At 46.3% G+C, this 24,528-nt stretch overlaps 1 protein-coding gene across 5 annotated transcripts in view; it reads right to left on the bottom strand.

Moving 5' to 3' along the window:
- The window catches only part of GLI3 (GLI family zinc finger 3), a 276,887-nt gene extending 252,983 nt beyond the window's left edge, over positions 1 to 23,904 (bottom strand). For 2 of the 5 annotated variants that reach the window (XM_084796222.1, XM_084796218.1), the window contains exons 1-2: positions 21,466 to 22,113; positions 8,563 to 8,727 (exon numbers count right to left, since the gene is read on the bottom strand). In XM_084796222.1, the coding sequence (XP_084652348.1) occupies positions 8,563 to 8,686 (124 nt within the window). In that variant the 5' untranslated portion in view covers positions 8,687 to 8,727; positions 21,466 to 22,113. Of the gene's footprint in view, positions 1 to 8,562; positions 8,728 to 21,465; positions 22,114 to 22,137 lie in introns of those variants that run through there. The other 3 variants (XM_084796219.1, XM_084796220.1, XM_084796221.1) reach the window with 3 other exon arrangements.
- Between the last annotated feature and the right edge of the window lie 624 nt (positions 23,905 to 24,528).

The following is a 24,528-nucleotide window of genomic DNA, read 5'->3' on the forward strand; positions in this document are numbered from 1 at the left end:
TGTATTTGGGAGTGCATCTGTGCACATAATGAGATCCTGCGGCACCACCCTCCCTCCTGCAAGCTTCTAGGAAGTGAAGCCACCCCTGCCAGGGTGCAGGTTCAGACTGATGGGAGGTAGGAGGCAGGAGGTGGGAGGTGGGAGGCGGGAGGTGGGAGGCACTACCCACCCAGAGGGAGTTGTCCTCCCACAACTGGCCTCTGGCCCCTGAGCTTCCACTGTTTGGTGGCTATTGTTGACTCTGACCAGTGTGTTTCTGAAATGCCCACACCACTTGATCACAGCAAGCCCGGGCAAACCTGGGGCTTCCCAAGAGCAGACACACACTGTGCTCTTTATTCCACCAAGGTGCCAGAACCCAGCAAGATGGTGTCATCTGCTCTGGACCAACCCAAGCATCTAGAAGTTGCTCTTTTAGAAGAAATCTAATACTGAGAGTGAAAAGTGGGGGACTTGCTCTTCATGTAGCATCTCAGTACAAAATTAGATACCATCTGATATGGTCATTGAGTATTTACGAATGAGCATCTCATTCATTAACCCTTGGGCAGCAGCATCAGGACCAACAACTTGAGATAGCATTCCCTGACCTTGGTTGCCACTATCCCCTGACCTGCTAGCTTAGAACTCCTGGACCACATGTCTGCAATTTATGCAGAAACTATTGGCTGGTTCTCTAAATCTGATTAAAATTTAGCCATTCCTAGATTACTAACAAACAGAACTACATTACTACACTGGGATAAAATTTATCAGTGAATTAAATCCTACCAAATTATACGCAGTCAGTTACTACCAGTGGAAGTATCTGCATACCCACTGTGACAGTCACAGGGCACAGAGCCCAAAAACACCCACCACTTTTCCTGCAAGGCTAGAGTTTAAACTCTGGCTTTAAGCTACACATCAAAATTAATTGTCTCATTGCACATTCTCCCTGTCTCTTCTCCGCAGGTCTGGCAGGCCTACAAAATGACTTTCCAATATTAGTCCTCACGTGCTGAGGTCTTCTCTGCTACAAACCCTGCACTGGGGCAAGGTGTGGAAGGCAAGGCAAATAAATGACGTGCTATTCTACAAAAGTTGAGTGAAATTTTAAGATTAAGTGTTAAAAGAAGGAAGAAGGATACACACATCAAACACAGGATTTTTAGGGCACTGATACTATTCCATAGGTACTGTAATGGTGGATACATGTTATGCGTTTATCAAAACCCACTCTCTTTTTTGGTAAGTATATTACCTTTTCTCCAATCATCCAGGCTGAAATCTCTCAGTCACTTTTGACTGCCCCCTCCCTCGCTCATTCTCCTATAAACCCCAACGCAAGCTACAGGTTTTAGTTAATTCATCATTTCTAAGAGACAATGCATAAGAAAGAAGAGAAAGGGAAGGGACCTTCTGCTCACGTTTTCAATGAGCCTCAAGACAATCTAACATACAAAGTTTATTAATTAAAATGATAATGATAAAGAAATAAAGATATGAAAGGTATTATGCAGTTCCCAAAAGGATTTAAAGAAACACGTGGAGAAAACGAGGACGTCCATTTCAGAACGGACAGCAAACACACGGTGATATCAGCGAAACTCTCCGTCTGCGGTGAAGGTACGTGAACAAGGCAAACAGCTCTTGCATTTAGTCAGTGAGCAGATCACAGAGTCGGGCCACTGTCAGATTTTAGAAGATACCTACACATTAAGTTAATGGCTCCAAGCTTCACCTTGTGGGCAGCTATGCGTCACTGAAGATTCCAGAACGGGATCTTCACAGCGAGAACCACAACACTGCTAATCTGGCAGAAGCACGTGCCAAGCATGAGAAGGTCAAGGCGAGGAGCGGAGGCCACCAGAATTGTCATGGCACAGGACAGTGACAATGTCAGGGGCATGATGTAGTATGCTGGGCTGTAGGGAAATGTGAGTGAACAAACAGAGGGAAACCTAACAGGAGCATGAGCCTGCAAAGGGGTCAAAGGGTGATAGCGGGGTTTCAAGCCTGGAAGGCTGACAGAAAGCTAATATGGAAATCAGAGGAGCTCAGGGCTAAGAGTGTTTGGAGCCCAAGACGCAGCTGCTCTGAGCTTAGTTATCACCAGTTAGTTGAGTTTTTAAAAAGAAGTTCAAGTAGACTAAGTCAAATGTCATCGATACAGCACAAACCACACTGCAAGTGGCATGACATTGAGAAAGGGATGCCTCACCCCAGAGAGCGATGGGGAGAGACGAGCACACTCTCGGAGCCACTCTCGGTGCCACACACACTCAGCACAATGAGTTTTCCTGAGTTAAGAAATCTGAAAAAAATGTCCTAAGCTACGTCCACACACACCATTATCTCCCTCCGTTCGGGGTTAAAGAGGCTTTCATGTAGAGCTGTGTTCCTTTCTCACTTGTCCTGCTCATCCTTCCTCAAGATGAGCAGGCTTAGTTAGATGTGTGATGTGTGAAACGTCTTCAATCCAGCAAGCTTGCCATTACTTTTGCCAAACATTTTCCGTTTCCTCTGAAAACCTGGACAACAGAAGTGGCTCAGAGGATAAAGGCCCTTGCTGCCAGGCCCAAGGAAGTGAGTTTAATTGCTGGAGCCAACACAGTATAACTGGAAATTCTGCCGATAAGTCCTTGAAAATAGATGTAACTGTTGCCTCGCTAAAGTAGATGAGGAAACCAAGACGGTAGGAGACTAATCACTCACTCACACAGCTAGAACTCATGCCCAGCTGAGCATCCACATCCAAACCCTGCATGTGCTCACAGGACCCTATGATATCCCAGGCGAAGTGCCTGGCAGTCTCTCCTATCCATCTTACATGCGTCAAGAAATGGCACGTGGAAAGCAACGAAGGGTACAGAAATCTAAAACTCCAAATCTTATCTGGAGTAAACTACCTTCCTACTTCTAAGTAGAATCAACACTGAGAAAAGGTAGGGTGACGTGAATGTACGGCAGAGAACAAGGGTCAAGGCGAAGCCTTCAGCACAAGCAGAAGCCTTCTCAATCATCACCAAAGGAACCATGGACCCCATACACATTAGCTTTCTGTACTCCTAGTCACAAATCCAGCAGGGGCATCACGGAGATCAATACCTATACACTGGACAGTTTGAAAGCATAAACTTCAAAAAACATTTAAACAAAAGACAAAAAAAAAAAAGGTCAGGAAGAACAAACAAACAAACCAAAAGCAGAAAGAATGCCCCATCAATTAATCTATCAGCTTTGCTTTCCCATCTTATCACCACTGGGTGAATTTAGGCTTGCTATATGCTTATAAAATACCTCAGTGATTACCACAAACTCAAAACCATAGCCTGGATCATTTATGATGTGTGCTACTCTCCTTGTTGGGACATGGTCACACTATGTAGCCCTGGCTGGCCTAAAACTCATTACGTAGACCAGGCTAGTCTCTATCACACAAAGATGTGCCTGCCTCTTCCTCCTGGGTGTTGAAATTAAAGGTGGTACTATCTCGCTTTCCTCCTCCTCCTCTTCATCTTCTTTTGGTTTTCTGAGACAGGGTTTCTCTGTGTAGATTTGGCTGTCCTGGACTCACTCTGTGAACCAGACTGGCCTCAAATTCACAATATCTGCCTGCCTCTGCCTCCCAAGTGCTGAGATTATAAAGGCGCCACCATGCCCAGCCTGTCTCGCTTTCTTACAGCAGAGTAGCAGGCTAATACCAAGGAACTGTTTAAATAAAAACTCATGAGGTAAAAGGAGGCAAAACATTTAAAATTAAGTATTCAAGTCATAGAGGAAAGTTTTACATGTTAATTAGAAGATGTAAAGCAGAAAAAATGTGCGTTTAAAACTCATTACTTAGGAAAACACAACATGTAGCTTAGAAAGTAATGAATCATGCCAAGACAGCGAGCCATCTCCTGCGTCCTTCCCAGTTCATGACTAGCACTACCTGCCGAAAGCTGCCGAAAGTGCACACAGGAAACTCTGCACACAGTGCGGGTCTTGTGAAGATCACGGGAGGCTGCCCGTGCGCATGTGGGGCCTGAAATGCTACAGAAGTCTAATTGGGCTTGGTTTCTGTCCCCCATACCAGATTCAGAGAACAGTTCCTAACCGGTGGTATTTTACATTTCAATCTCATGTAGCAAATGTTTATTTATCATGCTATTCAAGGTTTCTGAAGCATACATTTTGGCTGTGTGTGTGTGTGTGTGTGTGTGTGTGTGTGTGTGTGTGTGTGTGTGTTTAAAAGCAGATAGCCAACTGAGAAAAGCAAGAAAACAGACCTGTGAGGACACGCCGTGGAATGCACGCGGTTTGGCTGGGGTGTTCTCAATCAAGAACAAATTATACCACATAATGACTGGAAAAGTTAATTAAATCAACTTAACCAGCAACTTCAGTAACAAAACGTTCCTGTTTATTTACTTTTAATCAGGAAATGGGTGGAATCGAAAATACACACTCTATCTTCACTTGGTTCATACGTCTTGATATCTGAAGTAAATCTTTTAACTGTCTGGTTACAGACTCAACGACAGAGCAATTGCAAAGAAAGTGTAAGCCTCTGGGAAGAGGCACAATCATGGTGCTCCCTACTGTGGCATCTCAGTGATTCCAGCTTCTGTGAAGGAACTCAGGGTATGTATGTGAGCTGGGAAGAGCTCGGGGTAGGTGTGTGAGCTGGGAAGAGCTCAGTGTAGGTGTGTGAGCTGGGAAGAGCTCGGGGTAGGTGTGTGAGCTGGGAAGAACTCAGGGTAGGTGTGTGAGCTGGGAAGAGCTCAGTGTAGGTGTGTGAGCTGGGAAGAGCTCAGTGTAGGTGTGTGAGCCGGGAAGAGCTCAGGGTAGGTGTGTGAGCTGGGAAGAGCTCGGGGTAGGTGTGTGAGCTGGGAAGAGCTCAGGGTAGGTGTGTGAGCTGGGAAGAGCTCAGTGTAGGTGTGTGAGCTGGGAAGAGCTCAGGGTAGGTGTGTGAGCCGGGAAGAGCTCAGTGTAGGGGTGTGAGCTGGGAAGAGCTCGGGGGTAGGTGTGTGAGCTGGGAAGAGCTCGGGGTAGGGGTGTGAGCTGGGAAGAGCTCGGGGTAGGTGTGTGAGCTGGGAAGAGCTCAGGGTAGGTGTGTGAGCCGGGAAGAGCTCGGGGTAGGTGTGTGAGCTGGGAAGAGCTCAGGGTAGGTGTGTGAGCCGGGAAGAGCTCGGGGTAGGTGTGTGAGCTGGGAAGAGCTCAGGGTAGGGGTGTGAGCTGGGAAGAGCTCAGTGTAGGTGTGTGAGCCGGGAAGAGCTCGGGGTAGGTGTGTGAGCTGGGAAGAGCTCAGGGTAGGGGTGTGAGCTGGGAAGAGCTCGGGGTAGGGGTGTGAGCTGGGAAGAGCTCAGGGTAGGTGTGTGAGCCGGGAAGAGCTCGGGGTAGGTGTGTGAGCTGGGAAGAGCTCAGGGTAGGGGTGTGAGCCGGGAAGAGCTCAGTGTAGGTGTGTGAGCCGGGAAGAGCTCAGGGTAGGTGTGTGAGCTGGGAAGAGCTCAGGGTAGGTGTGTGAGCTGGGAAGAGCTCAGTGTAGGTGTGTGAGCTGGGAAGAGCTCAGTGTAGGCGTGTGAACTGGGAAGAGCTCAGTGTAGGCGTGTGAGCCGGGAAGAGCTCAGGGTAGGGGTGTGAGCTGGGAAGAGCTCAGTGTAGGTGTGTGAGCTGGGAAGAGCTCAGTGTAGGTGTGTGAGCTGGGAAGAGCTCGGTGTAGGTGTGTGAGCCGGGAAGAGCTCAGGGTAGGTGTGTGAGCTGGGAAGAGCTCAGGGTAGGTGTGTGAGCTGGGAAGAGCTCAGGGTAGGCATGTGAGCTGGGAAGAGCTCAGGGTAGGTGTGTGAGCTGGGAAGAGCTCAGGGTAGGCGTGTGAGCTGGGAAGAGCTCAGGGTAGGTGTGTGATCTGGGAAGAGCTCGGGGTAGGGGTGTGAGCTGGGAAGAGCTCGGGGTAGGGGTGTGAGCTGGGAAGAGCTCGGGGTAGGCGTGTGAGCACTTCTAAACTGTAGAGAAAAGGGTAGGTGGGCAGACAGACAGTGGACAGCCAACAACACCAACGTCCACCACAGGCCTGCACACACCAAGCACCAAGCTCCGCAAGGCTGCCTGCCAAAAGCTCTAATCCAAGCCACACAGGACTGAAGTCCATACACTGATCTGCCTGACAAGAAGGCACAACTTGGAGGGAAGGAAGCGTGTGGGCAGGGCAGGAGCAAGCAGTACAGAAGAAGCGGAATCCTAGCCTTCCACGCCCCGAACCACAATCCTGATACAACACAGATCTAAGCTCGCTGGTGAACACTGGGAAACTCTAGAGGAAATGATCATTGCCATGATTAGCATTTACATAAACAAAGAAAAAGGTTCATTTTTCTATTATGTCACCACATAGCCCAAACAGACCTCAAACTCACAATTCTCCTGCCTCAGCCTCCTAAACGCAAAGATTACAATACAAACTTGCTTGGTTTCACTGGCCTTGTTGTTTTGTTTTGTTTATTATTTTTCAAATGCATTTGCCTATTTTTTCTGGAATCAGTCTATTGGGTGGAAATCCGGTTTTTAAAACAATACTTTATTTTTTTTTCTTTTTGTTTCATTGATTTTCCTATTGTCCCCAAACAAAAAGCAGGGAATTCCTTAGACGATCAGGAATTTTGAAAACTACTCTGGGACGGATCTCATTCAGACATGTGCCCCGCAAACGTGACTACTATTTACATCCATGTGGGACAGGACTTGTGCGAGTTTAGACAGGTTGTGCAGGCTAATGAGGTAAAGAAGACAAGAGTGTGAGTGGTTTAACAGGCCAATGATTGTGTCAAGTATAGGACTAGCATTAAGACTGTCCTTTCTCTGGCTAGTGTTTGCTCCAGGCCTCCAGGCCACTACTGGGTTGAGGTTAATAATGTTCTAGTCACCCTCAAAACGGTTATGAGGAGAGTCTATGGTCAAAGACTGACTGATGGCAAGCTGAGGAGCAGTGGAAAACCCTGGAGTATGAGTCTCAATGTGGGAGCATCCACAGAGGCAACAGCATCTTCGCCACAAGAGACCGCTGACGGGCTCCCAGGCAGGACAGCGGCTTCTCACACTCCACGTGGCGGAGCAGCGTACTCTATCCACCTGCGCTGCCCCTGAATTTGGGAAAGACCCACATTTCCTGCTGTGCACCCACACTCACATGCCATAAAGATAAACAAAATTGCTGCTTTACGAAGCTTAGTGCAGATAAAGTGCTTATTCCCATAAAATTAGTATTAAAACTACCAAATAGCCAGCCCTTTCCATACTGCTTCTGTTTATAAAGCAAAAAATTAGCTTAATTTTAATAAACTCCAGGGGAAAAAAAGGAAACAAGATAGCATGCTTTTGAAGTAGAATATGCTTTCTGTAACACTGGATGACAAGAGACAAACATTCAAGCTATTAAATAAACACGAGGCCTGGACGTAAATGCTACAAATAAAGGGAACAATGCAGACACATTTTTACACACATACAGGTGAATTCATTATTTTAACTCAGACATAACTATATCTCTCTAGAGATCCATGGCAAGCCAGACTCATTGGCCTGCAAGACTGACAGCCAGCTCCTCCCTCTGGCACAGTCCCTAACTAAAGGCCTGCAGAGCTGGAGCCAGGCTGGGCACACATGGATGGGCCCAGAGCAGCGGCCAGACTCCTCAGGAGCACCTGTCCTCAGGGCGGAAGGCTCTCGGCTTATAGTTAGCTCGCCCTTCAATTGCACATTTAAAACAACAGCAAGCCAACCTAGTAAAATCTTTCTTGGAACATATAAATTATAAAACCACAGAGAAGGAGACAGAAGCTTGGCTCGGGCACCTCAGTGAGCTGGGTCACACAGGACCAGAGCTGGGGGCTGGGCCAGCTCATTCTTCCTAAGGGTACACAGAGAGGCAGAGTGCAGTCTGGAGAGAGCATGGCTGGAGCCTACAGAAAGCCAAGGCACTAACGGCCTACCTTGTGGGAAAGCCTGGGGAGGAAGAGATGTCACCATGACCCTTCAGCCTGGTTTTCCCACTGTGGGACAGACGCTGAATTCTACAGTCAGTACTCTATGCTTGGACTGAAATACCTCTCAATACTTTGCTTAAAATTTAAAAAGAATTGGTGACTCCGTGCTATCTCTGAAATCAATGGAATGAATTAAACTTACAAAACTAAAAATGACATCCATGGACTTAAATTTTAAAAATCCAGTAGGCAACTTTAAATTTGGGGTGGGGGAGACTCTGTGTTATTTTGACTAGTATAGACTTTCCAGGTAAAATGTAAATCATTTTAACTTATTACCAGGGCAATCAAGATGATTTCCAAAATGCCAAAACAGGAATTCCTTTTCATAAATAACCTAATACAAATTACATCTTGATTTAGACTCTGAAGAAAATGAGCAGTTTGAGTGCCAAAACAGAGATTCCCAAAGCGTGCCTGCCCTATACAGCATCCTTTAGCCCATGTGAGCCCCTCACAGAACAATCACTGGTCCAGATGCCTATGCTCAGCTCAGGGGATGCAGAGAACACAGCACCAATGTGGTGTGGCCACGGGGAGCTGTGAGGCCACTCACCATTCGAAGTGGTGCTGGAGGCCACGGCCTTCTCACTGACGTCTGTTCTTGTAGGACACTTGGCGATGGAATTCTCAGCTTTCTTCCTCTCAGTGGCTGTGGAGCTGTGGGACTGGGCCTCCATAACGTCTTCTCATTACTTCAGCTTGTTTCTCGAAGAAATGCCTACAAAACACCACAGTGCCATCAAATTCCCAAAACGGCAGAAGGAGAAACCTTTGCTCAAAAGCCCTCTATATCTTCTGCCTGAGGAAAGACCTAAAGCAAAACCGGAGTGACATTTCTCCAAAGGTTTTTCTAGTGAAACGCTTGGTGGATATAATATTAAGGAGTCACATGTATTTGAGTTTTCATATTCCCTAAGTGATCCCAGCCTTTACTATCTGCAAAGTAAAACAGAGCAGCTCACAACGTAGACGTCTCCCCAGTTCCTCCTGAGTATTTGTTATCAAATAATCTAAACCAGTGGTGCTCACTCTCCCTAATGCTGTGACCCTATAATACAGTTCCTCATGCTGCAGTGATCCCGAACCACGAAACTGTTTTCACTGCTACTCATAACTGTAACTTTGCTACTGTTATGAACTGCAATGTAAATATTTTTTGGAGATTGATGTTTGACAAAGGGATTGTGACCCCACAGATTGGGAAATGCTGGATTCTAAACACTTCAATTTTCAACTATCCACAGCGAAAACCCCAAGTGTCACTCTTCCCTTAAGCCACGTCTGCACATCCCTCCTCAGGTGGTCACCTTTGTAGGAAGGGGCACCAGGAGAACATCTAAGACAGAAGAAAGCTTGAATTACAATAAACTTATTTTTAATAGTTTATTTAATTTTAATTTATGTGCACTGGTGTCAGGGTGTCATTTCGTGCAGTTACAGAAAGTTGTGAGCTGCCATGTGGGTGCTGGGAATTGAACCCAGGTCCTTTGGAAGAGCAGGCAGTGCTCTTAACCACTGAGCCGTCTCTCTGGCCCCATAATTAAACCCTTCCCAGAGCTCTCAGTCTGGGGTAACTCAGCCAAGTAGAAAGTGATCCCCCCCCCTCCCGAGACAGGGTTTCTCTGTGTAGACTTGGCTGTCCTGGACTTGGCTGGCCTTGAACTCTCAGAGGTCCGCCTGCCTCTGCCTCCCACCGGGCTGGGATTACAGGTGCACACCACTGCCACCACGCCCAGCTTGCAATGCACTACATCCAGGCAAACTGTGTTCTTTAAGTTTTCTGAAAAGGAAAACATTAACTCATTTGGCTTAATTTCCTAAGCAAATAAGACGACAGCCCAGCCCTTCATCCCACAACAAAAAGCCAAAAGCGAAGGCTGGGATCACTTAGAAAACATGGAAACTCAACTACAGGAGAATTCAGTTCCTCTGTGTTTCACGAGCTTCCCTCATGGGACAACAGTCCCAATGAATCACTCCTCCGTTTTCACTCTGGTGCATTTTATTTTTACGCTCGTGTTCTAGACCTACAAAGAGTACCAAGACGAAAAGTCCGCACAGCCACGTTTTCTTCAAGTCTCTAGATTGCAACACTGACAGTAGGCCCTTCATCTGTCTAGTCATCTGCTTATTTTTATACATGTAGCAGACGCCACAAGGTTCAATCAAAACAGTGATTAGAGAAATAAAATAAGCAACTGTTTAAGTGGCAAAAGCGAAAATGCCAGAGGATATATGTTTAGTCAGCTTTCACTCCAGTTTGCAAGGGAACTGTACAGTTTGTAACATACACCACACTCCCCCTTGTCCTGGAACGCAAGCCATTCAATTATGGCCTGGGTACCAAAGGCTGAAGACACAACACTGGGGTACCAGCTCTTCCGCTAACTTCATCTTCTCCAAGAATATCTACTGTCATCCACTTTAAAACACATGAGTGTCTTGTAGAATAAAAAGGGGAAAAAAGATGTACTTATCAACTCTAAGACCCACTCTGAATTGAGAAGCATATTTAAATAGCACAATTAAAAACAAGAACAACACAGCAAGGGCTGGACAGCACCGCACAGGCTACCTAAGGCTGCCCCAGGAGCTGTCCAAAGCAAACTGGGGCAGCCTGTGCTCACTCTCACTTGATATCAACTCAGACAGAAGCATTTTGCTTCTTGAGAAGAAATCAAACAGTTAAGTCCTTCTTCCTAAAGAAGGAGGGAAAATACTCTTTAGCTCAGAAATAAGGACATTTAATTTCCAAGGGATCGTAGACCCTCCAAAGCCTTTCCATAAGCCTGGATTTTTAAAAAACCTCTAAAGATAAAATGTCCAGAATTGCTTGTGTTTCTAAGGAAAAAGACCTCAGAACAGGGGCCTCAGGGGTACCTCTGTGGGGAAAGGCACTTGTAAGCCCGACAACCGGAGTTTGATTCCTGGAATCCACCTACACAACAGAGGGAAGGGAACCAAACCCCAAGTCAGCCTCTGACTGCCACAGGCACAGCAATTCTCTCTCTAAACTGACTTCATGTGTTTATAAGCTGAGGTCATGCTCCACAGCCCCGTCTGGCTTCAACTCCTCAGACTCATCCTCAGTCAGGCCTGCACCACCACACCCTGCTTCAGACATCAATTTCAGCACTCAGGAGGCGGAGGCAGGAGAGTTTCTGTGAGGTCGCAACAGTCTGGTCCACATACAGAGTTCCAGGCTCTCCAGGTCTACAGTTGCCCACACTTTCTCCAGCAAACAAAAGAAAGACCGAGGACACCGTAAGACCAAGTCAACCCAATCCATGCCACTACTCCCACAGTTCCCCTGAGCAGCCACTGGTACAAGCCATCAGTACACACCGCTATATCCTTGCTAAAGGAGCCGAACCTCCAGCACAGCTCCCAGCACACCGCATCTGTCATGGAGAGCGGCACCTGAGAGCCGGAATCTGATGGAGCACTAACTGCCAACATCACTTCAGCTTCCCAGTAAGAGGTCTCCATTTACTTTTGTTCTTTGCTATGTATCTATGAGAGAGGATCTCATCAACGTCCTAACTATAGGATGAATGAAGTGTATGCATCCCAGAACGTGGAGCTCACAGCCCATACAGACCTATCCCAGCTCAACTGTAATGATAGAGAACTGCATCTAGAAAAGTCTTTGCTGAGCACCCATCTCCCGGATCCAGACTGGAAGCCTCGTGAGGGGCAGTCGCCTATCCTTTCAGCAACTAATACATATACAAATGTTTACCGGATGAACAGAAGTTCACATGGTGGCCCCATGACTTCTAAATCTGCTGTGGTCTTGAGTTGTAAACATCCTTGAGCTGGCTACACTATACTAAACGCTTCATCAAAAACTGGTAAATTCTATAAAAGCTAAAAAAAAAATTTTTTTACCAGGAATCCTTAATCCAAGCACCCGACTCTAGACACCTCCGATGCCATAGCCGTCGCCTCCAAACCTGACATACAGTTTTCTAAGCTGAATTTGGGCAACTGCAAAACGGAAACATAACACACAAAAAAACCAGATCGCATCCCATCAAGAGATGAGGTTCCCAGTGAGAATAAACACGCCACAGAAGTTGCTTAGTAAAGCTGTATTTTATGCAGTTGTTGGGTACCCCTTCAGGCAAGAAACTTCATTTTAACAAAGCACTAACCCTCCCAGACCTCGGCTCAGTAGACAGGCTCAAGCGCCAAGAGGCACCGCCTGAAAGCTACTAATTAATGGTCTTGGAGGGTACTAATTCCTACCCCTGTTTGAAATAGATTTTTTTTTAAAAACTAGGCCCTTGGTAACTTAAAGAATCTCCCCCTTCTTCTATTTTGACAACTTATTTTTGGATCTCATTAATTAGCAACTAATTATTTAAGTGTAGTCAATGCTTGGTGTAGGGCTATAACATGGCAACTTGCCAAGGCACACATCTGCTTCCTGTATGGCACCGTGAATTATATCAGCTTATTTTACTGATAAAAACACAATTTTATCCTTGTCACAAAGAGAAAGCTTTAGTACCCCGGATGCCCATACCCCATCTAAACGTTGAAATGATGACTACTTCTCCATTCAGGGTGGCTTTTTCATAGGCCATTAAGGGATTTGGAAATACAGACCAGAGTTGACCCCTGCTGGAATGCTAAATTACCAAACCTGAGAATTTTGGAGGAGGGGAGACACTACGTTTCCAAAACACCGGCTCACAAATGCCTCAAGCCCTCTCAAAGAGTAGCACCAGGAAGAGGGGCTGCCTCACACTGACCCACCATCTTCAAAGAGACAGGGCCTTTTACCACGGGGATTCTTTTGAGTAGGCTGTGATTGCTAAGGCACTTTTAGATTGAAAGCTTTTGGCGGGTGGGGAAGTTCTGTTCCAGACACATCAGACTGGAGCAAAGTCTGTCTTTCACACCTTTAGCCACTTTTACCTCTCTGAGTCTTAATTCCTCCTCAGGCGCTGTCCTCCAGTGCTGCTGGCCACACCAGCGGCTCTGTCACCTGTGCCTTCGCCCATTGTGGCGCCCTGGCTGCACGTCAGACACAGCCACTGCAGCTTTGGCACCTAGAGCTGCTAGCAAAGGCTGTCAAGCCAGGGAGAGTTAAAGGAGATGCTGCAGGCCAGGTAGACGGACTGAAAGGCCCTGAGGAGACTGGCCCAGCAGCAGGCTTCACCCCAGGACTTCTGCAAGCCATACAGGTGTCCCTTATCAATTAGTTGTCCTGCTTTTCAGGAATATTTGTGGGCACTTGCAAACTCCCTCTACAGCTGGGCCAGCAGAATGTCAAGCAGGCAGTTGTGAAGGGGTTTGTTGCATCCAGTCTGAACTAGCTGAATTCGAAGAGGTGTTAAGTGTGTGTGTGTGTGTGTTGCACTATAATAAAACAATGGGGAAGGCTTGAAAAATCTGCAGGAAAATAAATATGTTAATTCACTAAAACCTCTATTAACCTGAGCCCCTTCCGAGGCTCCCTTAAATAGATGCAGGTGCTGAGAATGGTCAAGGCAGACACACGGCCTCACTGTCTCTCAGAAAACCCTCCAAGCAGCTCAACCTTTACCACCACAGAAGCTTCCTGTTATAGTCAAAATTTTTTTAATCCCAATTCTTAAACCTGTAAAAACCAGCAACACCTGCAGTAACACCTCCAAACTGTAGGTATTCAGGATTCCTTAATGATTAGAACCCTAGCATTCCTGTGAAGAAAGCACCAGTGCAGGCTAATGCCGGAGCTTAAAGTGACATTTGAACTGTAGTCTAGGGGTGGGAAGCTGCTGCAACCTGGCACACTGCAAGTACCTAAGTCCTTAACCCAGTTGCTTTTACTGGTCAGTCACCTGAACTTTGGCAATAACTCTGCTGCACTGTTGGGTTTTTTTTTCCCTTGAATCCTTTTAAAGATTCAAGACAACTAAGCTGAAGGCTGGATTGATGATAAGCCTATCGGTTTCTCAGATTCGGACACAGGCACTAAAAGCCAGAAAGGAAAGTCATTTCAACGCCAACAGGATGGGCAGCACCAAGAGCAGGCCGAACTTGAGAAACTACCCCCTGTGGTAGTTCAAGAGTCTGCTGAGCCTGGAAAAGGAGGCTTTTATTTACACCTGCCTGTACACTGTTGAGCTGAATGGCCTCCCTCCTATGCTAATGTTTCCAACTTCCACAGTGAGGTGGGCTGAGAAGGGATGGGGGGGCGGCCTTCCGCTCCAGCTATCACTGAAGAGTGATGGTTCGCTCATCCTCTGCTACTAGAGTATCAGCAGCTATTTCATGGAAGGAGCAACCATGCTCCTTTTAAATAGGAAAAAAATCCTATTTAATATTTATACCTTCCTGGAGCTATTAAATAACCCATTTCCTAAAGAAAATAATTCCTTCAGAGAGAACTTTTTTTTTCTATCATGAAGGACAAAGCTAATGCTGATTTTTAAAAATATTCTTGATCAGTTTTGGAAGTGAGAAATAGTCTTGAGGTTCAATGAGCAAAAGACAGAGAATTTAGCCGTCTTGTGTAATCACGGTGGAAAGGAAACATAAGAGGTCTATAATGTGCTTGGGTTCTCTCCTGTTCAAAACCTTTCTGAACCTAAAATCAATTAGTTATGCATAACCTCTGTGACACACCAACAGTTCCCAAGATTTCTATGCTTCCCGCCCCTTCCTGTCTGTACCCCCTTTCTGCAGAAAAGGAAGCCCCACTTCATAAGTTCCTAATGAAATCTTCATTAATGTTTAACTGCAATACTTTGTAATATGCAATACTTCATAATATTACAATTATTTCACCTTTATAGGATTACTTTTCCTAAGGTCAAGAGAGCAGAAAAGCTCATCTGTAAATAAGAAAGCTAGAATCTACCCAAGATGCCCTGGGAAAGGCAAGGGATCTCCAAACCTGCTGTTTACTATTTCCAGCCATCCTACCTTACATCTCTGAGGCTTCTGCTTGTAGACAAGCAGCATTTTGACAGACATCCCAAAATGGAACTGCTCTAAGAGGGAAAATAACTGCCTGGATTCGGTGGGTTTGGCTCTCATAAATTAGCTACATCTAAACTTTTAAGAAAGTTATATAGTTAACTTCAATCAGTGAAGAGACTATTCAACATGAAAGAAATCATTGTTAGTACACCTGAAATCACAAAATGACACGTTTGGGCCTTTCCTGGTGTTGATGTAAGGGAAAAAAATCACCAGTTACAATCTCGGCTGCCAGGGGTATCTTGTAACAAACATTAGAGGGGAGTATGAGGTCTCCACTTAACCCTCATCGCCGCTTCTGAATCCCTCACAACTCTCACCACACCAGCCTCGTGTGTTTTGGTTGAGCTATGCAGGGGGCACAGCAGATGCCATGAGAGAAGAAACAATAACGGGGAGCAAACTGACACCCAGATTTCCTGTGCATTAGCTAGGTCCAGACCTCCCCTCCCAAAGAAAACCACATCTGACTGCCTATATCAGTCTATAGATGATTTCCTGTAAACCGTCCGCCCACTACATCCATGTATATCACAAAACCCCAAGTGCTTCACTGAGGTTTGAAAGAATTAAGCATGTTTGCAGAGCAGCAGGGGGGAAAAACTTGCTACTCTCATGAAACTTATATGACTTGACACTCCCTACACTCCTCTATCTTTATAATACAGCTGAAGGAGCCAGACCTTGCACTGCCTAGGAGTAAGAACTGACTTTGTTGTTGTTGCTGCTGCTGTTATGGTTTGAAACAGGTTTTCATACTGTAGGCCAGGCAGTCTAGAATTGACTAGGAAGCCCAGGCTCACCTGAAACTCCTGACAGTCTTCCTGCGTCAGCCTTCCAAATGTTAAGACTAAAGGCATGAGCTGTCACACTAGGCCAACAACTGACTATTGAGTCACACAAATGAGATGGATATTTAAGCATTAAAATCGGTCACAGGTAAGCTAATGTTACTCGGCTTGCACTCATGCAGCGCCAACTCTCCCCATTTCATCCTCCTAAGTCTTAAAGCTTTGAGAGTCAAATCTTAACAGCAACTTTTAAGGGCCCGTTCTCAAGCTTTGGGGATTTTTCAGACACAGAGCCTACTTTAAACATTAATTAATTACCCATGGGCCACTTATCCCGTAAACTTTCTTATTCAACCAACATTCTCCCTCGGACTCAGTCTTCACTCTTTACACATACAAGAACATCACCCTAGCTGACAGCAACTGCCACCCGCGCCCACCGGCGACAAGACTCTGCTGTGGAATTCCACTTGAGCAGCCACAGTTCGCACAGCAGGCCCTACACTGAACTAGCATGGCCTGAGCCACATGTCTGGCCAGTGGATTCCAGGTTTCCACACATCTCAAGCATTCTGGCTTCACTACAAAGCTGCTGGATGAGGTTTATCCACTCACTAATAAGTCTTTGGAGTAAATTATTCTTTTTAAAAGACTATCACAAAATGTAATCAGTAACAGAGCTTAGCTGCCTCATTCCTTCATTAATAACACTTGAACTTATCTTTCATCTAATTGGTGAGTTTTCAGGTTTTTAAAAAAAATTTGACAGTTTATAACATAAAACACTCCTCCTGTCTTATGAGGCATTTTATTCAATCTTAAAAAAAAAACAATAACAACAACCTCCTTTAAAAATAAGCAAATATGTTACATTTTAAAGCTATTTCAACAGGGACTAAGAATGGCATGGTACTTATCTCCTATTCCTGAACTAATTCTAGGACATAAAAATTACACAAGCACACAAATATATTGTGTCAATAGTTACTGCGGCACCACCTTCCCCTCCAGAGCAAAGCAAAGCCCCTCTAACTGTTTCAGGCCTGCAACCCATCCAATTTACTTCAGGTACAATTTAAATGTATAGTTCAGGCTACAACAAAACCGTGGGAGGATGCCAACAGGGTCCTTAAGAAAGTTTTCCTCTAAATCTCTGGAAAGGAGCTTTGAGAGAAAAGCAAGGATTACAGTCAGCTAGCAGGGAGGGAGGGGACTTACCTCAAGCCAGCCAAGCGGAAATCAGAGCAGTAATTCTACAAGTCGACAGAGTACACTTTCAAAGCTGTACTAGTGTGAAGAAGTGCTGGGCAGCATGGCCTGAAGGCAGCACTAATACACTGATGACTAATGGCTGGGCTAGGGCAGACAATGAATTTGGGGCTGGAAAAGGAACAGAAACCATGCAGTACTTTGACAAATGGGCTTTCACGATTTCATTCATTGAATAACCTTTAAACACAAAATTGGCTTGGGTTCTCTTGGGAATGATATGACATGTTGCTGGACAATGATGTAAGTATTTTCTTTTTTAATTATGACTTGTACACAAAATGCTAGCACACCATATAAGAGGATATAGCTTATAGATACCACAGAGGCAGACATGGAACTCAATACAATATTGCCTTTCAGGAGAGGACCGCAATGTCCCAGTGCCACCTTATTAACTATGTAATGGCTTTTTCATTCAGCTTCTTTAGAAAGCCATAGATTTTCTGAGACATTTTGTCGGGTTGAAATATACACAACCAGAACAAAAAACACTTTCAGGTGAAACACACACACATGCACACACACACACACACACACACACACACACACACAGAGTTGTGGCTAAGAAATGTGCACAGTATTATTGTGCACTTAGTGTCTCAAATGGAAAAAGTCTACTTTTCAAGGGCTAGGCAGGGAGAAAGTGTGGTAAAAACAATGGAGAAAACACACAAAGTTTGCAAACAAATGAGCTCATAAAAACATTCCGCATGGAGCTTCTTTCCAGCACCTCCCCTCCCCCTTTTCCCAACACAATTAGCTGCATCAGCTTAAAAACAATAAATTTGGCAATTTTAAAGGAGAGAATGAAATATGTAAAAAGTCTCTAAATGAGCAAGCACCACTGACTTCAGCAGGCTCTAAAAACACAAGAAAAGGATCCTAAGACAGGAAGCTTAGTGAACTCATAAAAACTGTTGCTGGAGCCAGGAACACATAGCATATTTAATCTGCAAACTGTGAGAGTCCGCAGTGACTTCAGCAAGATCTGAGGCATGCCCTCAAGGTTTGCTGGGATCTGGGATTAGGGGGCTGATAAGAACCTCTACTGCCCATGGACATGTTTTTCTTCTGCAGTTAAACACAAATGCATGGAGACGTCTGACTGCTGCCTGGCATTGCTGCTCGGGCTATATAAAAGCTTTGCAGCTCCTTTTGCTGTCAATATATCAAAGTTTAAAAAAAATCATCAAAGTGTGAAATTTCATTTAAAGTCCTCACCAGTCTACAGCTCTATTTCAGAGGCCCATCAAATAAAAGTAAAGATGAAAAATACACTGAAAAGTACTTGAGAAAAGTTTGCAGCAGCACCCAGCCCTGTTGCTGTTGTTTATTGTCTGCCTTTATTTGCTCTGAAAGTAGAAAAGGTCAATTTCCGTGTAGAAAAATGATAACATGAAGAAAAAAGCAGCTGACTCTCCCGGGCTCTAATGAGAAGCCAACCTGAAATCACAAATAACCAACTGAGAATCATTTGCTTAATAAATACATATATGTGTTTGTTCTGCAGCCGTTTCAGCATTCTGACTGCCTCGCCATATAAACATTGGCAGCAAATTCCTTGAATCTTCCAAAACCAATCAGACCAACCTCAGACTATGAGTGCCAGAACGAAAACCTCCTTCAAAGAACTTTCCAGCTGGGGATTTACAACAATTGCAGAAGGAAGAAAAGTCTGACTTTTAAGATAATCTACTCTAGTCTAAAAGCATTAACATTCCATTACTAAGGTTTTCGTGAGCATTTCATGACTCACTGACTCAGGTCTTCAAGACTGGTCTTTCTTCGAGCATTACTGTCTCCATATAAGTGAGTGCATACAACAATGATCATTAAAGTGTTTCCTTTCATAAGCTTCCAAACTGTCCTCAGAACCTGGGGAGGGGAATGCAGCAAGCAGGATGCCTTACACAGCACACAGTCCTAAACGGCTAAACCCAGAGGAAGTCTGCACCTCTTACAGCATGCAGGTAATTAAGAAAACTTTGCTGGTTTCAAAACAAAGGAGAGTCCAACTTTGAGGCTTTGGAATCCAATTGTTAAATTATCAATTCTTTCATTAAGTAAGTAATGAAATAACTCAGCGGAGCCATTTTTCATCCGCGCTGAATTTTCTCATTTCTGTCTGTTGGTCCTTTGCAAATTAGACATAAAATAAAAACTGTATGCATACCAGAGTTCAATCAAGGCGTACAAGCATGGAAAAAGCAAGGGGAATTGGTAGGCATTTGAGCTAAACCTGCCAGGCTATTAGCAATAAAGCAATCCATGTCTTTTAAAGTGTTGCTGCCTGTGTGAAATTTCACTAGACACCTCTCACATTGAACTTATTCATGCATCTTAGACCAAAGGTTCCCGAGGCTGACTTTAAGAATTACATACCCTGAAAGGATCTCCCCTTAGGCGGAGAGTTTCTAATTAAATAGCTTTTAGTGTAAAATAAACTCTCGGCTCTGTATAAATATGCAATTTCAGCTAATTTAAATGTTATTTCATGTTTGTTTTAAGGTCTGACTCTAATCTAACTGGCCACAGAGCTTGTGGACCAGACTGTTACAGCCAATATTTCCGAACATAAACAAGTTCTGCAGATAATCTGCACAGTTTACATTGTTAAAACCGATCACTACTGCTTTAATATATCTTTTCAACTGAAATTCTGCTCCTGCCTTAGAAAAATGAAGTGATTCTGAGGTTATTTCACTATTTTAAAACATAGCATTTTCCTGCTTCAAAATAATCTTGACACATGTAATTAAGAAACTGTCAGACTATTATTAATTTTTAATTTAAAACCCAAATGAAATAATTACGGGAATCAATCAATAAGGCACCTATTCAAATTACAGAGCAATTACATAAATACTCAAAATTAATACTTTAGGCCAGTTCTTGAAGAATTCGGTCTGTGACTCGTGAAGACATCAAACAGTACAAGCTTGTGACATGAGGAGAATGACGGAAGGGTTTCCCCTTAAACAGACTAAAATGAGATTGTTTCAGATGGCCTAGCACAACCCCCTTTCCCCCAGCCATGCCCAATGCTCTCATGCTGCAACTCTTTTTCTAGAAGTTATTTCCACCAGACACATATTTCAGGAATCTTTAAAAAAAATGAAAAGAAAAAAAAATAAAAAAAGAAAAAATGGCCTCATCCAAGTTCTGCACAAGATGGTTTAGAAAAAGGGAGCCTAATCAGTTGAATGTTCAGCAGAGTGCATGTGCTGGGCTGTAGAAAGCTGTAATTGAGGAGGAGAACGAGAGGAAAAGAGGGCACGAGGTGTTTTTTGGAACTAATAATATCAGTGGGGCTAATGGCACTGCCCCTGTATTTGCACAGTGGCCGGGCTCTCCATACCTCGGACTAAAGGGTTCTTTTACTTAAGGACGACAGTCCATCATTTCAAACTAAAGTGGCAGCTGGAAAATGTGGAACAGCTGGCATTGAGCTGGGAGAAAATGTTTTACATAAATATATGTACATATAAACTGGCAGAGGGCCATGAGCATTGTACCCAAGGCCAGAATCTATCTCAAAGTCTACAACCAAGTTGGGGGTGGGGGTTAAATGTGGTGCAGAAAGCAGAAAACTTCCCTAAGTAAGAGAGAGAGAGAGACAGAGAGAGAGACAGAGAAACCAAAAAAGCCTAGGGGATGGCGTGGTACTCAAAAAGGCGCACTGCAGAGCACCGATACAGAGTCCACTGAAGGATACTAAGAAGCAATGGCCAGGCCGAGTGTGAGGGCATGTGGCCATCTGCTGAAAAGTCGCTTCACCAACTACTCAAGTTTAGAATTAACTCCCCCACATGCTTGGGGCCCGCTGCAACTCCTGAAAGTAAGTGTCCCCAGCAAAGTATAGTGATCCATACTCAACTCTACCCTGTGCACATTTGGCCTCTTAAGTGATTACTGCAAGGGCCACGGCTACTTTTCTTTCTTTCTCTTTTCTTTCTCCCTTTCTTTTTTTCCTGCCCTACTTCTGGAAAGGAAGACATAGAATTCCGAATCACCCACGATGGTATAACTTTCACTTTTCCTCTCCCATCGCGGAGGCGCGCCCTCCATCCGCTCACCCCGCACCACCCCCCCACCCTCAGAAATGAAGGCGGGACCCAGGAGAGCCCAGCCGCGGAGACCCAGGGCATCCCCAGGCGAGCTGCGGATTGCGGCGGCGCGTGGACTAGCCGCAGCTCCGGGCACCCCATGCTCGGCTCAGCACTTAGAAAGGAGTAGGCGCGGGCGTCGCGGCTGCAAACTTGGTCCGCGCGCCTAGGGGCCGGAGGTCTGCAGACTGTCTCTGCATCGCTGAGTCCAGACACTGAGAGCGCGCGGGAAGGCGCGAGCGCACCGCGTCCGCTCGACAGGGCGGGCTGCGGGGACCCCCAAAACAAAGAACTTCGGGCGGGACGTACCTGCGGCTGTGGCTGTCAGGTCCCAAATCCACAGACCCGCGCCGGCGGAGCTAAGGGAGACCCGGGCTACCGTGGATGGCCGGGCTGATCGCAGTATGCGGCCGCGGCGGGCATGGTGTGGCGCGGGCTAGCAGAGGAGCGAGCGGGCGCCGCGGGGAGCGGCGGGCGGGCGGACGAGTGTGCGGGCGCCGGCGGCGCGGCCCGGTCCGCTCCCTCCCGCCGCTGCAGCCCGCGCATCAGTTTCAGGGATCCTGTAATCTGATCCCTCTGAGTCACCGGCCCTGAGTGACAGTTCTGATTTGGTTCAACCGCGGGTGGGAGGAGAAAGAGAAAGAAAGGAGCCCCCGACCGTCAAGGCGACTTTCAGCAACCAGGGCCCGTCCAGGCCGAGCGCCCCGGTTGCAAAAGTTGAGCTCCGTTGCGCGCGGCCCTCGCGCTCCCCTCCGCGCACTCCTGCGCTCCTCCTCTTCCCCGCCCTCCTCCAAGTTTTCACAGATGTGGCCAGACTCTTCTCTCTTTCCCTGCTCCTTCTTCCCTTGCGCGCCCCCACCCCCGCCCGTCCCTCTAATTTCCGCCACTCCGGGGAGCGCTGGGTACGCGCCCAGCAGCGGGGCGACGCCGCCGCCGCAGGGGGCGAAGTTGGAAAAAACTTGGGAGGACTGCTCGCCTTACTTTGCTTTCCCGCTCCTTCCAGGCTGCGCCCGGCGGGGTCCCGCTCTGCGCGCGGATCCCAGTGCGCTATGCTGCGGGCCGCACTGAGGCCGCGCGTCGGGCCGGGCAAGGCTGGCGCGGGCAGCCGGGAGCCACGCGCTCCACCGCCTCCGCCCCTCCCGGGTCCTCACACAGACACATCCAGGCCTGCTCCTCCTCTTCCCCCTCCTTGACCCCGCGCCCGCGCGGCGCGCCAGGCCCCACCCACCCGGCTGGAGGAAGGGGCCCGCGGGTGATGTCACCCGAGCCCTCGGGGCCTGAGCTCCCGCGCAGCCGAGAAGCCGAGGATCGCGTGCTGCCCGGCGCTTCGCCCATGCCTTTTCCCTTCGCTTTCCCCACTTGGATCCCCTTCCTTCTCTGGAGACCTCTCTGATCACCACTGCCCCACCCCACCCCACCCCCCGCACACCTCCTGGTACTTTTCCCTAGGCCAGCATGAAACTTCCTCTCGCGGGATGATGCTTTTGAAAGTTGAGGACTTTCCTCCCCCTTGCATTCATCTGCGTTTGGGAAGTGGGAAGTCTCTCCACACAGCCTGCTGTCCCCATGAGCCACTTTGCAAAGGACACAAAGACCCAAGCTGGGAGCCTGGACTTGAGCACTGAGTGCCTCTCCTTGGTTTCTTTTAAGAGACTCGTGTTCCTTCGGTACGCTGTACCATCCTTCAGCCGGCCAGTCCACAAACATCTCTCTCCTTCCCTCAAGGTACTCACCCCAACCTGTAACTTGAAAGGGAGGATCTCAAGGGGGAGGAAAAAAAAAAGAAGAAGAAGAAGAAAACCCGAGAGACACTCCAGAATCCCGGAGTAAGCAGTCGGCCCACCTACCCAGCCAGGAGTGCCTTGGTGCTCAGCGCGCCTCTGTGGCGGCTGTCTTGAAGGCAGAGAGTGGGTGGATGAATAGTTATTCTAATTTGAAGAGCATTTTGAGATTCACATGCTTAACTGGAGGGAAAAAAAACCTGGCGGAATTGACAGTGGTGTTCCTTATTTGTTTCTGGTGACTTGTGGCATATCACAAAGACAAAAGCACAGAGTGGCTTAAGCTTTCAGAGTAGAAACCTTGGAAATTAAAAGTAGGGCTCCAGACACCTCTTAGCCATTTTTTAAGCTTTCCCTCCACTAAGACACCCTAATAAACAAAAAGAAGGAGGCTGGAATACCCTTCACTCATCTCTGAGTGCAAGAATCTCAGAAAACACGTGGAGCCCCAACTCTCCCTTCAATAACTGGGCGCAGGCCCCGGGGACGTTCAATGTGCCTCTTTAGGCTCTGAGCCCGTCTATGGGCCAGTGTTAAGAAATACCAATCCTCATAAGTCCCCAGATGGCTGTAGATTTCCAGTGAGATTATACCTATGAAATTATAAAACGATGTAGTGTGTGAGAACTATTTTCGTTTTGGAATTGCAAGTTAGTTTGGGGCTTGTGCGTTTCTCTAGTGTACAATACATTGTTTCTGGTATTCCAGACTTCTGTTGCTGCTGCTGCCTCCGCTGTGAGAATGCAAATATTGCATCCTGATAGTTTTCTCTGCTTATCCAGTGGCAAAAGGGACAGCCCATAAATCAACAAGCATAAACTATGTATTTTGACTTTTACATCTAACAGCCTCCTACCACATTTTGAGTCATAAGTATCTTGATTTGGGTCTCTAACAAGACTGGAACAAAGAAAATAAAAACTGTAAAGCTTCCATCCATGCTATCAGACTCCTGTTAAAAAACCAAAAAGGAGCTATGCTCTGCATCCTATGTTTTGACTTCCTCGCCTTGCATCCTTAGTAGAGATGGGCAGCTCTAATTTGCTGACAAACATTCATGTTAAGTGTACTTGTGTTGCAGAAATGGTGGAGAAGGAAATTGCCTTCCTGTGAGCTAAATAATAGAAGAGACTTTCAACTCATGTTAGTCTCATAACTCTTTTGCCCAGGGAAATCTTGAGGTACAACTCCCAAAATGAAACAAGAGAAATTCGTAAAGGAGGAGTGGGCCTTGGAGCCGAAACTTTAAGTCTTTCACATCGCCTGCCTTCTGTCCTGCAGAGGCTCCCACGTCATCTCCAAAACAGTAATTGCAATGAGCAGATACTACATGTAAGGATGCATAGGGAAGAGACTTCCTCAGTGCTGTCTGAATTCCATCCTTAAACTTTCACATTCTGCCTTTTCTCATCAGCAGTCATTGCAAACACAAATGCCTTGCGAAGTTTTAATGTCACAAGTCCTCTCTCTTAGTTTTTTGTCAACTTGACACCACCTAGAATCATTTGGGAAGAGGGATTTCAATTGAGAAAATGCTCCATAAGATTTGCCTATAGTGCGTTTTTTTTTTTTAATTAACAGTTGATGTGGG

Source organism: Acomys minous, assembly GCF_964271855.1.
Source record: "Acomys minous genome assembly, chromosome: 9".
In the NCBI taxonomy this organism is placed as follows: domain Eukaryota; kingdom Metazoa; phylum Chordata; class Mammalia; order Rodentia; family Muridae; genus Acomys; species Acomys minous.